Genomic DNA, 15574 nt, shown 5'->3' on the forward strand with positions numbered 1-15574 from the left:
TCTTGACTTTATTATAACCAGCACTTTACAAAGTTATTTACTAGCACAAAAAAATGTGTAGCATGTGACGCACCGGGAACTGAAAGCTTGAAACTATTTGCAGACGGCACTCTGTATTTAATATTTTAGAGGACTGATGCACAAACTGACACTATTCGATTACTGATAAGAGTTCTCTTTAATGACAATTGATGGACTGACACTCACACTATTCAAACAGCTTTGACATTTCGCTCAGTGCATCAAAATAAACAACATCTATTAGATCTCCTTAAACTAAAATAGAACTGCAGCGTTTTGAATTTGTTGTAAATATTTTAACATTGGCTTCTTAAAAGTTTGAAAAATATCTGCTCGTCATGTCTTTACGCTCCGCCAGTGCACTCACCGCGTTAGTACTTGCAACAATTAGCTGCGCTGCTACTCAGGACCAGAATACCGAGCAATTATTTGGCGATATTTACTACGAGATCGGCAGCTTCTCCTTCCGGCATAGCGATCCAAGTGTCAGTGGCAACAAGTGCCAGCGTGAAGTGCCGTAAGTAATGACATTCAATTCCATCATATAAATTCTACCTCAGTCACTAACGATCTTCCTTTCCCTCTCTGCAACAGCGCGCGCTTCTTTAAAACCGCTCCAGATGCTCCTATACGCGGTAATGGCTCCACCATTCACTGGCAGCGCATCGAAGTCTGTTGTGAGGGTTACGTGCGATCCCGTTACGATAGCGATCAGTGCGTACCAGACTGTTCAGCCGTCTCACCAAATAACTGTCGCAATGGTTTCTGTCACGCACCCAATCAATGCGAGTGCTTTGCGGAGTTCGTGCGCAATGAACGCGGCGAATGTGTACAGACCTGTCCGATTGCCTGTGAACATGGACGTTGCTACTTGAATGGCACCTGCCTGTGTGATCCTGGTTACAGTTTGGATTTGGAGACTAGAAAATTTTGTCGCGCCCAATGCCCTCATGGTTGTGGCACACATCAGGATTGCATAGCGCCGGGACAGTGCGCTTGTGCGGAGGGTTACAAAATGACACAGGACTTGGGTTGTCAGCCGGTTTGCATACCCGATTGTGGGCATGGCAAATGTGTTGGTCCGAATAAGTGCGAGTGCTTTCACGGTTACATTAAGCGGCCCATGCGGAATGTGTGCGAGGCTGAGTGCTATATGTGAGTAAATTTAGGGGAACAATTTTCGGTTTTAAGCGACCTTCGTATGCTTCTTTTGTAGAAGCTGCGAAAATGGTTTCTGTGAATCGCGTTCTAATTGTCAGTGTCGCAATGGCTACAAATACGATGCAGATACGACCAGCTGCTTGCCGGATTGTGGCGACAACTGTCAGGATGGTATATGCGTGGGATCTGGAGTGTGTAAATGCTTCGAAGGCTATGAGTACAGGGAGTCAAATTGTGAGCCGAAATGTAACAGGTTAGTAAATCAAATGGATTTTTAATGGTGATACAAATTAATTGAAGAGCAAATATCATCTATATGTGAATCTAAGCAAGAGCTTTGATTAGAGCAGTTTTATAGAGAGATCAAAAAACTTAATTTTTTTCCTACTGAAGATCTTGTTTCTTATCTGAACTGCCCACTGGCCCCAAGATCAAGTATTATTATACGTTCTTAGCTACTATAATTGTCTATCAGGCCATGGGTTGCAAATCGACTGTATAAGCCTCCTAAGTGAACTGCATACCTTTCGAGAATCTGCAGTACACGCAAAGTGAGGAAAATACCTCTTCCCATTGTACCGATGACTAAAAAATTGTTTTTTGTAGAAGGTTTTCAAGTTGGGCCATTAGCCCAAGTGATAGAACTTGTGTCTAAAATATGAAGTTACTCGCAGTTTGCTTCAGCAAAGCGAAATGAAGCGTCAAATCAACTAAGAGGTAGTTAAGGAGGCGCGGGAATTTTCTGCAAATGACAAAACGTGAAGCGAGCATATGACTTGGACGGCATTGCGCCTTGGACCGTGAGCGCAAATACGAATATAAAGATGAATACGATTAGAAAAATGAATCAGAATGAGCGAAATCGTGTCAAATGATTTAACTATTTTGGAAGTGAAGACACTTCAAGAGACGATTTAGAATATTTGGCAGGATTTAATCATAAACAAATTACGAGGATCAATTGTTTGGGGTAACCTTTTTCATTTTTCGACATAATCTCCGCTTATGTTTACACACTTCGACCAACGCTGCTCTACTTTGTTGATACTTTACGAAATACGGTTTGTTCAAGTTTGAATAAAACCTTTTTCCTGCCAGCCATTTCTTTAAATTGGCTAACAAAAAGTAGTCCTGGGGATCCGAGGGAGCCAAGTCTGGAGAATAGGGGGGATGCGCGGCCACAACTGGTGGGTCGCAAACTGGTGCGTTGTCCGATGGAAAAGGAAATCACTTAACTTCCTCGATTTAAACGAAAGTCAAACACAAAAAAATATACCGATCTGGCTGAAACATGGAGTTTGTTCTTCCAAGAGATGCCACTAACTAAACATAACCTCGGTGTGCACCAGTAGTGCCATCTCTCTAACTTTGCACGGATTTTGAAACGACTCTCGTCACTTAAGTAACCAAATTTCAAATGCAACTACATGGAATTGGCTCGATCAATTGGATTGGGCTGTTTTAAAACAATTAAAATTATATAAACTTTATGTTTAGATAAACATTCCCAATTTAAGTGAATATATTTTAGTGAAAAGGCGAAATATACCTTTGATGGGGGAAATCAGGAATTGTTTTTGAAAGAGTTCTAGACGAAGTAACTCAAATTCCAGCAGACATGTGAAACCGTTAATAAGTAAAAAAATTATAAATTATGCCTTAAAAGCTTATGCAGATTTTTATTGAGTCTCATTGCTGCTGTGATCATTTATGGGTTAAGGTGATGTAAACAAGCTTTTTTACTTTGACTTAATGAGAAGCAAACTGAAAAATGTTAGATGTACAATACTCAATGCTTAGAATTTTGGTATAAAATAAAAAAGTATATAAGTGGAGCGTACACTTCTGTTAGGGACTTGGCCGAACTCTTCTTCCTATTTGTGTTGTTTCACAATGGAGGAACCTAGAGGTTTAGGCCAACTCTGAAGGGTGAATGGTGTTTTATGAGGAGCTTTTTCATTTTCAAATGCACTCGGAGGCTTGCCATTGCCTGCCGAGGGGCGACCGCTATTAGAAAAATGTTTTTATTAATTTTGCTTTCATCGAGATTCGAACCAACGACCTCTCTGTGAATTCCGAACGGTAATCACGCACCAACCCATTCGGCTATGGCGGCTGTCGACAAGAAAATATATTATATGTTAGCAAAAAAAAACATTTCTAAAGAATAATTTCCTAAAAAAATGTATTTCCACAAAATTAATTATTTAAAAACATTTTTTTTTTAAACTATTTTCTAAACTCTTTTTAAAGGCATATTTAATCCTAACAAACTATACTGATTTTTCACATTCACCTTTATTCCGTTAACGATTTTCTTATATACCGCTTTTAACTATTGAATGTTTTATCAGGGACTGCGGCTTATATGGCCAGTGCTTGGAACCGGGCGCATGCGGCTGCAAACTAACAAAACAGCTCTGTAGGACAGGACTCTGCGACCGAAATGGGCGCTGTGTGTGTCCAATTGAAATGACGCATTTCATCGATAGATGCATCAAGGCGACGCAACTGAACGAGCTTTTGAATAGCAATCAGCAAAGAGAGTATTTTAATCGACAGCTGAAACGTGAATTTGAGACACTGATTGGCGGCAGTTTCCACTTTATGCAACAAGCAAAATAAAAATTGAATCTTTTTATTAATCCCTATTTATAAATTCGTTGATACTTTTTATTGAGAATAATTCGTAAACACAATTTTTAAATAAATTCATATAAAAACCTAGAAAGCCGTGCAGGTTTGACGTCCCTTGATGCCGGATTTGCGGTAACCCGGTTTGCAGACACAAAAGTTTGGTGAGGTACAATAGCCATTGGGGCAGCCTTGCGGACAGTGGGGCTGACAAATATTCTTCTGTATTGGATCCAACACATAGCCTGGGTTGCACGTGCAGCTGTTGGCGCCATCGCAGACACCATTAAGGCAGGGTTGATCACAGTGTGGTACACACTTGGTGCCGGTGCGGTCCAGCTCGAAACCTTTGGAACATTCACAGATATCCGGTGCAACGCAACGTCCCTTATCGCAGCCACTGTGAAGCAGATAAATAAATATAAGTTAACAGTCTACATAAGCGCAAACAAGAACGAGCGAGAGCGTTTTCTGCGTTCACCTCTCGCTGGTACTCACAGTGTACAAACGGGCTCGCAAACACCGCCCACCTTCAGATAACCCTTTTTGCAGGTGCACAAACCAGGTGCCGTACACTGGCCATTCTCACAGTTGTCACATTTTGGCTCACACACTCCACCAGCCGTCAAGCGATACCCGTCGAAACAATCGCACTTGTTGGGCGCCACACACTTGCCGTATTCGCAGGGTTTATCACAGTGCGGTATGCAATATTGGCGGGTGGTGGGTTCAAGCGTGAAGCCTGTTTTGCATTGGCATTGATTCTGGGCATCGCAAACGCCATTGCCGCAACCGATGGGGCAGGTCGAGATGCATTTGTCCTCGTGATTGCGCACGTGGCCGGGAATACAGACGCAGGTGTTGGGCGCCGTGCAAATGCCATTCGGGCAGTCGTCGAGACAGATCGGATCGCAGCGTGAGTAGACGTGTGGATTGCGTACATAGCCTTCACAGCAGATTTGGATTTTGCTCTTGTCTGAGCTGGTGCCATTGCCAGCTGGTAGCATCGTTTTGTCGCGCACCAGTGATAAGGTGCTGCAGAGAAACGGAAAAATAGTTGAGAATTAGTAGTATTAGCAGTATGAGGAAATCAGATGTTTCCTATAAAAATATGAAATACTGTTTAAATAATATCTCATTTAATGTAGAGTTTGGAAAAGCCGAAATAAATGTTTAAGAAAAAATTTAGGAGGTTAATGATTAATTTAGGTTAATGAAATAGCATAAATGATAATAGAATATATGCGAATTTCTCATATATATTTTAGCTCTTAAATTTACTAATTACTAACGCAATGTATTTCTGAAGCACTTTTTAACAAACCGAAAGCAAATTTTTTTTTTTTTTTTTCAATTTCCCTTTGTCAAAATTATTGCATCCCTAAAAGAGCTTGCAGGCCACATCCATATGATTCTCAGTGCCTGCTGCTCGCACTAAAGCAAAAATATATCAGTACGACATGCGCGTATAGTATCTATTTCGGGGGAGTTGAGCCATATTTGGAACCAAAAAATGTGTGACGAGAAAGTTGATGTAATTAAATATTTTTATCGAAAAGTTTGGTATCTTTTAACGTAAGTAAGTTTCAGTAAGTTGAAAAATTTATATCACCCAAAAGGTAGAATTAACTTGTGAAAATTCTCGTGCGATGATTTACTACGATTCGACATGGGTTATCGAGACAGAAGTGCATTGATCAACTTATTTCCTTGTTTGGCGTTGAAGCCAATGTGAAACGGTGATACAACGAGTTCCAACAAGGTCGTCGATCCTTGCAGGATGAATTTCGTCAAGGCCGTCCAAAAACGGTTGATGTAGCAAAAGCAATCGATGTTGTGCGCCTATTGACGCGAGTAATACAAGACCATCATGTGACATATCGCGTGATATGTATCTTTGGACATTATTGGATCAGCTTTCAATCTATGTTGCATGAAAAATTGGTCGTCAAGAAGACTTGGATATCCAATAATTTCCAATTGTCCAAAACAGGACAGGAGTAAAGAAATGTTGAAGAAATTCAGTTGCGATGGTTCAAAGCACGTCTGTGATAGCTAATAGCTGACGAATTTTAGATCTATGGATATGAGCTGGAAACAAAACCCCAATGGGTGTTTCAAGACAAACTTAATTCAACAAAAGTTGTTCCCGGAAGAAGCACCTCAACGGAAATGCTGTCTTGTCGCCTGCCTTTTTTCGAAAATCTGATCATGCCACGACTATAGCACTAAATAAACATAAAACAATCAATTCTGAGGGGTACACAACCATTTGTTTGTCAGAAGTTTTCGAAGAATTAAGGAAAACCAACCGTAGAAGACGAATCATTCTTCACCAAGGCAATGAGATCTCTCACATATCAGCTCACACAAGAGTTTTTTTGAGCACTCAAAAGATCGAACTAATAGGTCATCTGCCTTACAGCTCTCATTTGACACTTAATGATTTCTTTTTGTTACCGAACATAAAAATAAAATGCGGGTAAACGTTTTGCAACGCCTGAAGAAGATGTTGACGCCTATAAACAGTTCGTTACTCTGAGTGGCCAAGGTGCTTTGAAAATTGGTGGAAGCGAACGCAGAAATTTAATTGCGTTCACGGAGAAATTTGGCGCAAACTATAAAGAACAAAGAAATCCATTATTTCCTCGGTAGATGATTGTACTCACAACAATTTCAAGTTTTTGCTCGTTGTCAAGGTAACATTTCACACTAAAAAAAATCGATGGCTGTTTTTTGTTTGTTCCACTACGTTGTGAGGCCCATCCAGACTGCTTACAATGGAACTGAACAAAGAGAAAATTCGGTAAATTTTACCGTTTTTCGTTGATAAAGGCGAAAATGCAAGCCAGACCGCTGAAATTGTGAATGTTGTTTAAGGGGCCGATACTGTAACAGCTAATTATGCGCAATTTTGTGCGCGATTCCGTTCAGACATAATTAATGTGAAGGATGTACCTCGCACAATCAAGCCCGTCGTCGAAAATGTCGATAAAATCACTGAAATAATCGAAGCTGACCGGCATATTAGTAGTCGCAGCATCGCCTAGGAGCTAAAAATTGAGCATGAAAGAGACTTAAACCATTTGTGCAAAAATTGCACGCAAAAATAATGGATTTCTTTTTCTCCAACTTAATACAATTTTTTTGAGTAAATATTTATACGATTTATCTGGATTTATCTCGATGGCCCTGTATAAAATTACTGGCGGTCTATTTCCGACTACTGGGCGATACTATTAAAATTTAATTAGTATCAAACCTAAGACGGCTGTCGATTTCTCACGCCTTTATTAAAATCCTAACAGATTTTTTTGTATACAAATTTTCTAACAGTAAAATATGTAAATAAAAAAGTATTTATCACACACATATTTTAGAAACCTGTTTTGCGAAGCCAGTAATAACCTAAAGAAACAAAACAAAAACAAAAATACATTTATAAAATTCCTCAACAGATGAAGCTATGACTCAATTGAAATGTCTCATAATAAATTTAAAGAAGGAACTAAGTAGATAATGTCGTCGTGACTTGTTTGCATAAGTGACTGAATGAATAAAGTTAACAAGTCCGGCCGACTAAATACATTTATCATTGCGTACAAATCTACATACATACATACATACATACATACATACACACATACATATATATTAAAGACTGTAGTGTGTGATGCTAATGAATTATTAATTTCGCAATTTAGTGTATTGAATTTCGAGATTTATCGATATGAATTGAAAAAATTGCAATTGTAGTAAAAATAATATTTCCTCACGAGTATTTTAAACTAATATAATTTCACTCTTTTATATAACAAATGTACTTTCCATATATTTAATTTCAATCGTATTAGTTCACATTCTCTTTTAGTACTTTTGTGCTGTGAAATTTGGAATGAAACAAAATATAAATCAAAAAACAAAGCATGTCAGTGAAATTCTAAATAGTTTTCGATTGTCTTATCACCACAATGAGGATGCTGGTGTCAACAGTTCAATATTACTTAAAGCTTTAAAAATACAATGCATACCCATTAAATATTAAGACCTGCGTTTGCGTTTCTCTAAGCAGATGAGCAGATGGGATTTTCTAAATTCTATTTATTTAAAATAAAAATTGTTTTGATTGTGGTAGAAAATGAGTTCACAGACTACTTTTTGTTTACTTATTTCTTATTACCAAAAAAACATTTGGCACAAAATTATCGCGAGAAGTTGAAAAATATGTTGTTCTTAAAACAGGCAGAACCAAATATTATCCAAATTTTCTGATTCTTATTTTTTATTACTTCATTAAAAAGGGTAGAAATTGCGCAGCTCTTCTCATGGAAAAATACAATTTATTTTTTCCAGAAGTGCAGCACTCAATATCACTCTATATAGGTACGTAGGTATACAAAAATTGCGGAGCGAACAGATCTCCTACTTTCTAGAGGTTTAAGATTTACGGGGGTATTCTGGTCTATCAATATGAAAAAATCGATTTTTTTTGCATATTTTCAAATTTGTGACCTTCAAAAATATGCCCTTCATCGGATTTTTCAAAATTCGAATTATTTTCGGAGATACACCGGATTTTGTGACGTGGCGTCTATGCCGGCCGAGTGGAGCGCACAATGAACGACAGATGTTACCGGACGACTTGAGGACTCGTTCTTTCCCACACAACCTTTATTTATTCTATACATACATATATACTTTATACTTCTATAATATATTCCTGGAAATATATCGCCGATCAATCCAGAGTGAGTAGTAAATATTATGATCTAAGTTATTCTATTGGAATTGTTGCTCAAACTTCAAACGCGATTGTCTCAAAACTTCTTTTTTGGAGATGGTCGTCATGATATCTCAAGTTCTACTTGACCGATCGCTGTGAAGTTTGATAAGAATTTTTTATTATACATCTGTCTATCGCGCTTGCCTCGGATTTTGAAAAATTTAAGTTTGAAGTATTTTTAAAAAATTTGAAAAGGTAAAAAAGAGGGTAAAAAAAGGTTTTTTTTCAAGTTGTCGCCATTTTGTGAATTATGTTTTCATTGATTTGGCGTAATCCGATAGCGACATCCTAACTAATGAAGAATGTTTTTAATTTGTTTGTTTTAGATCACTACAAGGGTTGGAATCATGTCACCCATGGAGCACCGTTTTTTATGTAGCCCCCACTCCGCCGGCCTGTAATTCCACGAATTTTTTATTTTTTTTTATTAATTTTTTTTATACTTTTCCAATATTAATAAAAACTATAAAAAAATGGATAGTAAAAATGTTTTTAATTTTTTTATCTTATATTAGTTTTAAAAATACCTAAAATTAAGGCGTCTAGACCAGAATACCCCCTTAATAGAAGATTCAATAACTTGTAAACACCGTAAATCATACAAAAAAGCAAGCAAATTGTTTTCGGCGAAAAAAATATGTTTATTACAAGGTGGCGCAAAATTAATCACCCTATCGGAATTTTTTTTTTTTTTTTGGCAATCTTTAGGTGCTGGGCATTTAGAAATATAATTTAAATGAAGCGGGTCTCTGGAAAGAAAAAACTTATGGTCATGTCAGTCTATTATTGCGACAAACTCAGTACACCTTGGAGTGGACTGATAACATCGCCCCGACGGTAACATTTAACAGTAATTTCGCCACTCTCTTGCCATCTCAGTGGGAATGAAGTAAAAGAATCTCACTTAACAACTTCGACATTACAATCCATACAAATGGCTCTAAAATGGATTGTGGTGTTGGGCAGGTATATTTTCTCATATACTTAAAATTGGAAAACGTTTGCGTCTTCATAATCCCTTCAGTGCTTTCCAGGCGGAAGTTCTGGCGATTGGAGAAAGTTGTAGGCTACTAATCGCAGGCTTCTCTTTTAAGGGCAATATCGCTATTCTTTCGAATAGCCAAGCTGCAATCCATGCACGGGATTCAGCTACAACAACATCTAAGCTGGTGGAACAAAGCAGGACTAGCCTTACCACCTTGACCGAAAACCATAAAGTTACCTTAATCTGGGACCCGGGACATCGGAACATTCAAGGTGACGAAAAATCAGATAAAGTGGCAAGAAGGGGATCTGCCATGAGTAACGCTCTTGCAGAATCGGTATTCACACCATTAGATGCAGTCAAGAGTACAATTTCCCTAAAATACCACCGAATCGCAGATTGTAGATGAAAATGCAAAATTAGCAAAGTCAAAGCAGTCATAACTGGCGTTTGACCTGTCGGGGAACAAACAGCAAAATTTGCATATTATAATTTTTGCGAATGGCGCTGTACATCAGTCGTAATTGACACTTGTGAACTAGACACCTGTAGTATACAAACAGGCACGCAATGAAGTGCGTAAAGGTCAAAATAAAGATTTTCACTGTTCAAAATCATTCAATCAAAAAACCAAAATTGGATGATTAATTTTGCGCCATCTTGTAAATCTACTTTAGGAGGCCTAAAAAAGAATATTTTTCCCTTAATGCTTCCTTTGCTTAGGGAACTTGTTTTATGTATGTCCAAAGAAAGATACGTACAAAGATATTTACATTCGCCAGCGTCACGAACCACTGAATTCGGCTGAGAAAACTGCACTTTTCCTTAAAGTTGGCATACAATTATTTCAAAGCGATGCTATTTAATCTCCTCCCTTAACAAATGTTCAAAAAGTTATGCCTCATGCTTTGTTCAATAAAAAAGAAATTAAGATAGAAGATTTACATATTAATTGTTGACCTTTTTTGTAGTTTCGTAGTTCTTTCAGAGTATATATCAAAAACTGTTTGGGCATCCTATTGTTACTAAGGATAAGGTATAACTTTATTAAATTTACGGAAAATTGCTGTTTTGCCCATAGGATTTCAATGGTAACTTTCACGACACGGTATATAATACCTATAATAATACGAGAAAATTTAAAAAAAAGTAAAATGTATTTTATGGCACGTGTAAATATTAAAAAATAGTCTCTTTTTTTTTGAACATAAAAAAAACAGCAGGACAGCATTAAGAAAAAAGGCTGCTTTTTGTTTGTTTTGGGTCACCCTACTGGGCCTTCGAGAGTTTTTTATAGTTCGTGGCATATATTGTATAATCAGAATAAAGACCATTGTTCAGAACTTTGTTTTATTTTATAACCCCGCTGAAATTAATTCTTAAAATATGCTAACTGCTGCTCAAGATAAGTGAATTGACCTGAGAACTTCTTAAAGCCTTATTCTAATCTGCAAGTATTCAGATCACTCAGTAGTTGATTTTCAAAATATAACCTACTGACATTTTTCCTCAACAATTCCAAACATTTATTTTTAAAAATTTCCCATAACTTTTCCACTCACAACACTCACTCAACTCTTCTAAATACGAGTACTTTTCTACAACACTTACGGCACTTCCGTGTAACAAATGCCAGATGCCATTTGTGAACGCGTCTTATTGATGAACTCCGCCGTGGCGTCCATAAACTGTGGCGCACGGGTAGGTACGCGTTGTTGGGCATAACCACCACTGCCATACCCTTGACTGCCATACCCCTGACTGCCATATTCATAACTGCTGCCACTGTTGATGCTGCTGCTGCTACCGCCAGCGCCATAGTAGTGGTACTCCTCGCCGGCAGCTAAATGACTGCCGCTAGCCAAATGACTGCCGCCGGCCAAATTCGTTGAACTGTTTTGATCCGCGGTATTCACACTATAAACACCCACATTGCCACCCTGATAGGTGTCCGCTGGCACAAAGCTGCGATTGTATTGTGCGGTGTAGTTGTGTTCATTATATATTAAATTACCCGAATTCGGGGCGACCGGGTAATGCGTCTTGATGCCAGATGTTTTGATTTGCGCCTGTGCACCGACTGCCAGTAGCAGCAGAGCGCTTGAAAAAACGCCAAGCGGATGCATTGGATGTGATAGTTGGTGATGAGGTCACTTTGTTTGTGGTTTTTAAAATGTTTTCTTCGTTTTTTTTTTTGTTATTACTGGGTACTTATTCGAACAAGACACGTCTGTCGGTGGCAAAAGCTATGCTTCAACTGAGCTTTGAATCGCCGCAAAATTATTTGAGTAGTGCAGAAATATTTAAATCGCCTGTTTGAAAAGATTTGCTTGCATGCGCCTACGGAATATTTCTGCTTCTGAGCTTAGTTGCGAATATCAAATTCACTCACACACTGATGAATATGAGTTTAATTACTTTTTATTATTTTTTATTATTTTCATTTTCTATACAAAGTATATAAAATTTGCGATTAATGTTTTTGTTATGTAAGACCACAAAAAAACAAACATACAAAATGCATTAAAAACATTTAAGCGATGACTTCAACTCCTTGAAATTTGAGTTTTTCGTAAATATTAAAAAACAGATGTTCTATGATTTTAATACAAATTTTAAGTAATTAATAAATTGTCTAATGTGTGGCGGCCGCCATAGCCAAATGAGTTGGTGCGTGACTACCATTCGAGAGTGCGTAGATTCGAATATCCGTGCATGAACATCAAATAATAGACGACGTTTTTTCTAAAGCTGTCGCAATGTTGTTGGATTCCGCATGCTGCGCTATATTAGAATCCCCAAAACAAACGAGGAAGGAGCAGGCCGAGAAATACCTGTCGTCGCACTGTCAGTGATGAGACGAGAAAATTCTTTAATGAGCTTACATCTATCGAAAGAAACATCAGAAGCTGGAAGTATGTATTAGGTGAAATCACTCGTCGCTTGATTCCCGTTTTGTTTCTTTTTGTTTTGCAATCGAAGTTCTTACCTTATTTTTCTTTTTGTGAAATAACAATGTTTATGGAATTATAGTATAATAGTCATAATAACATTAATAATAATAATATTTTTATTGCAAATAATACCATTTTTACTATTGACACTTTGTTGCATTTTCTCTTCCAAATTTTCGCTTTCAATTCAATACTCGCTTTGGGTGTAGGAGAATTCTTCTCACATCTCGCTCTTGTCAGGTGCGCAATCACTCAGCATTACTAATATATTTTATGAGGCTGTAAATCTGTCTGAGTTGTTTGCGTTTTGTTTTTGTTTTTGTTTTTGCGTTTGCTTATTCTTCTACGAAATATTGATAACGTCATTTTTGAAATTTGACTCAACACCGGTCTTGGCCACAACGCGTACAGTGCACGTACATATGGATGTACACACGCACACAGACATTTGCTGCCATATTTAGCCTCTGTATGAACCTCGCCTTGTTGTTGATTTCCATTATTGACCAACAACAATTACCGAGCACAATATGTTCTCATTGTTATTATTATTGTTTAATATATAATATATATATTTGTTGTTGTTAATACGTTCTTTAACTCTTATCTCGTTAACCCTAAGTTGGGCATATTGTTTTAAGCACATCTACATTGTGGATACAGTTGCGGATATGCAAATAAGGACGAGTGCTAGTAGTAGAACATTATTGTAGGACACAGTAGTTGCAGGTAGAGAACATAAAATCTCTGGAGAAGTACTGCAGGGATGCTCTGAAACTCTATGTATGATGGTGCACTTCGACTGCGGTTACCTAAGGGGCGAGGCTTATTGGATCTGCAGATTATATAGCGCTAGCCGTGGTGGCCAAATACAAAAGAGAAATGGCTAAAATAACAAATACATAATTCAATTTGAAGTATACAACTATGGCTGGAAAAAGCATATTCAAACTGGCTCATTTAGGCTGGCATTTAAGCGGAGAAACCGGTTTAAATCGATCAAAAAATCGTTAGTATAACTACTCAAGAATATGTGGTAAAAATTTTAAAGCGAAATTCGCATTATCCCCAATTCTATAAGCACTTAAGTGAGCACGTTTTTTTCGAAACTACTTTTTTTCAACTGGTGGGCATTCTAGCTTAAAAAGTTATGGACCAATCGTTCTAAAATTTTTTGAAATTTTTTCTTTATTCACTTCTAATCTATATGAACCTAATTCTGGGATTATGTTATTATTTAAAATATGGGTTTTTTAAGCAAAATAATAGGACTATGAATAAGTTCGTGCGGTTTTACAACAGATGGCGTAACTTGATTATTATTCCATCGATCCACATTTCCAAACATTCATTGGAGAGCTCCTGTCGTAAGGCACAAACGTCAGTATAAGTTTTTTATTTGAAGCGTAAACAACAATATTTTTACCACACTTGAAAATGTCGAATTTCGTGCCAAATAATGTGTTTTTGCGGGGAATTCTTCTTCATTATTTTAATATGAAGCAAAAAGCAGCCGAAAGTCATCGTATCTTGGTGGAAGTTTATGGTGAGCATGCTCTAGCTGAGCGAACGTGCCAGAAGTGGTTTGCACGCTTTAAAAGTGGTGATTTTGGCTTGGAAGACGAAGAACGCGAGGGTGCGCCGCCAAAGTTCATGGATACCGAATTGGAGGAATTGCTCGATCAAGATCCGGCTCAAACGCAAGAAGAGGTTGCAAAAACTTTGGGAGTTGATCAATCAACCATTTCCAAACGTTTAAAAGCCATGGGAATGATCCGAAAGGTAGGCCATTGGGTGCCGTATGAATTGAAGCCAAGAGACGTTGAACGCCGTTTTATGGCATGCGAACAACTGCTTCAACGGCACAAAAGAAAGGGTTTTTTGCATCGAATTGTGACTGGCGATGAAAAGTGGGTCCATTACGACAATCCAAAACGTCGGGCAACGTATGGATACCCTGGCCATGCTTCAACATCGACGTCGGCGCAGAATATTCATGGCCTGAAGGTTATGCTGTGTATCTGGTGGGACCAGCTGGGTGTTGTGTATTATGAGCTACTGAAACCGAATGAAACGATTACGGGGGATGTCTACCGACGACAATTGATGCGTTTGAGCCGAGCACTGCGAGAAAAACGGCCGCAATACGCCGATAGACACGACAAAGTTATTTTGCAACATGACAATGCTCGGCCACATGTTGCACAAGTGGTCAAAACATACTTAGAAACGCTCAAATGGGATGTCCTACCCCACCCGCCGTATAGTCCAGACCTTGCGCCATCCGATTACTATCTCTTCCGATCGATGCAACATGGCCTGGCTGACCAGCACTTCCGTAATTACGATGAAGTCAAAAAATGGATCGATTCGTGGATTGCGGCAAAACCGACCGAATTTTTCACAAAGGGAATCCGTGAATTGCCAGAAAGATGGGAAAAAGTAGTAGTAAGCGATGGACAATACTTTGAATATTAAATTTGTAACCATTTTACGTCAATAAAGTTTCAAATTTCGAAAAAAACCGCACGAACTTATTCATAGTCCTATTAGATGAAAAAATATGGTATAAAAAAACTACTTTATGTTCAAGCGCCTCACAAGCATGCAATTTTCAATATCTTTTTTACTACAATTAGGTTCATATTCTTAGGAAATGCGTTGTTAATAAAAAAAAAATTGCTGTTGATTTCAGAGAAAAATTGCAACTTCAGGAATTCCCACCAGCAAGACACTCGGATGGCGATCGTCCATGAACAGCACGCTCTAACGCCACTATCTCCCGCGGAAATAGTTTCAAAAAAATTTAAAAGTGTACCTAAAAATATTAATAAAATATAATGTGGGCAAAAAATAAGGTGAATTTGGTTGTAAAATGAAAAATCTTTATTTATTCTTGTAAATCAATTTCATCCCCTTCAAAATAATCCCCTCTCGATGAAATACACTTATGCCAACGATTTTTCCAATCCCCGAAACATGCCAAATAGTCCATTTCCGGTATAGCCATCAGCACCTTCTTCGATTCAGCTTTTA

General features: G+C 37.9%; 2 protein-coding genes across 2 annotated transcripts; one reads left to right on the top strand and one right to left on the bottom strand.

The window, feature by feature from the left end:
• Positions 1-247: 247 nt before the first annotated feature.
• LOC129249431 (epidermal growth factor-like protein) lies at positions 248-3843 on the top strand. The gene is made up of 4 exons (XM_054889241.1): positions 248-538; positions 616-1176; positions 1238-1435; positions 3537-3843. The coding sequence occupies exons 1-4, from the start codon at positions 360-362 to the stop codon at positions 3805-3807; spliced, it is 1209 nt and encodes a 402-aa protein (XP_054745216.1). The 5' UTR covers positions 248-359; the 3' UTR covers positions 3808-3843.
• Positions 3834-11852, bottom strand: LOC129249425 (epidermal growth factor-like protein). Its single transcript, XM_054889236.1, has 3 exons — positions 11196-11852; positions 4315-4851; positions 3834-4216 (listed from the first exon to the last, which is right to left on the bottom strand). Exons 1-3 carry the CDS (start codon positions 11708-11710, stop codon positions 3907-3909), a joined length of 1362 nt encoding a protein of 453 aa, XP_054745211.1. The 5' UTR covers positions 11711-11852; the 3' UTR covers positions 3834-3906.
• Positions 11853-15574: the final 3722 nt, after the last annotated feature.

Source organism: Anastrepha obliqua, chromosome 5 (genome assembly GCF_027943255.1).
Source record: "Anastrepha obliqua isolate idAnaObli1 chromosome 5, idAnaObli1_1.0, whole genome shotgun sequence".
In the NCBI taxonomy this organism is placed as follows: Eukaryota; Metazoa; Arthropoda; class Insecta; order Diptera; family Tephritidae; genus Anastrepha; species Anastrepha obliqua.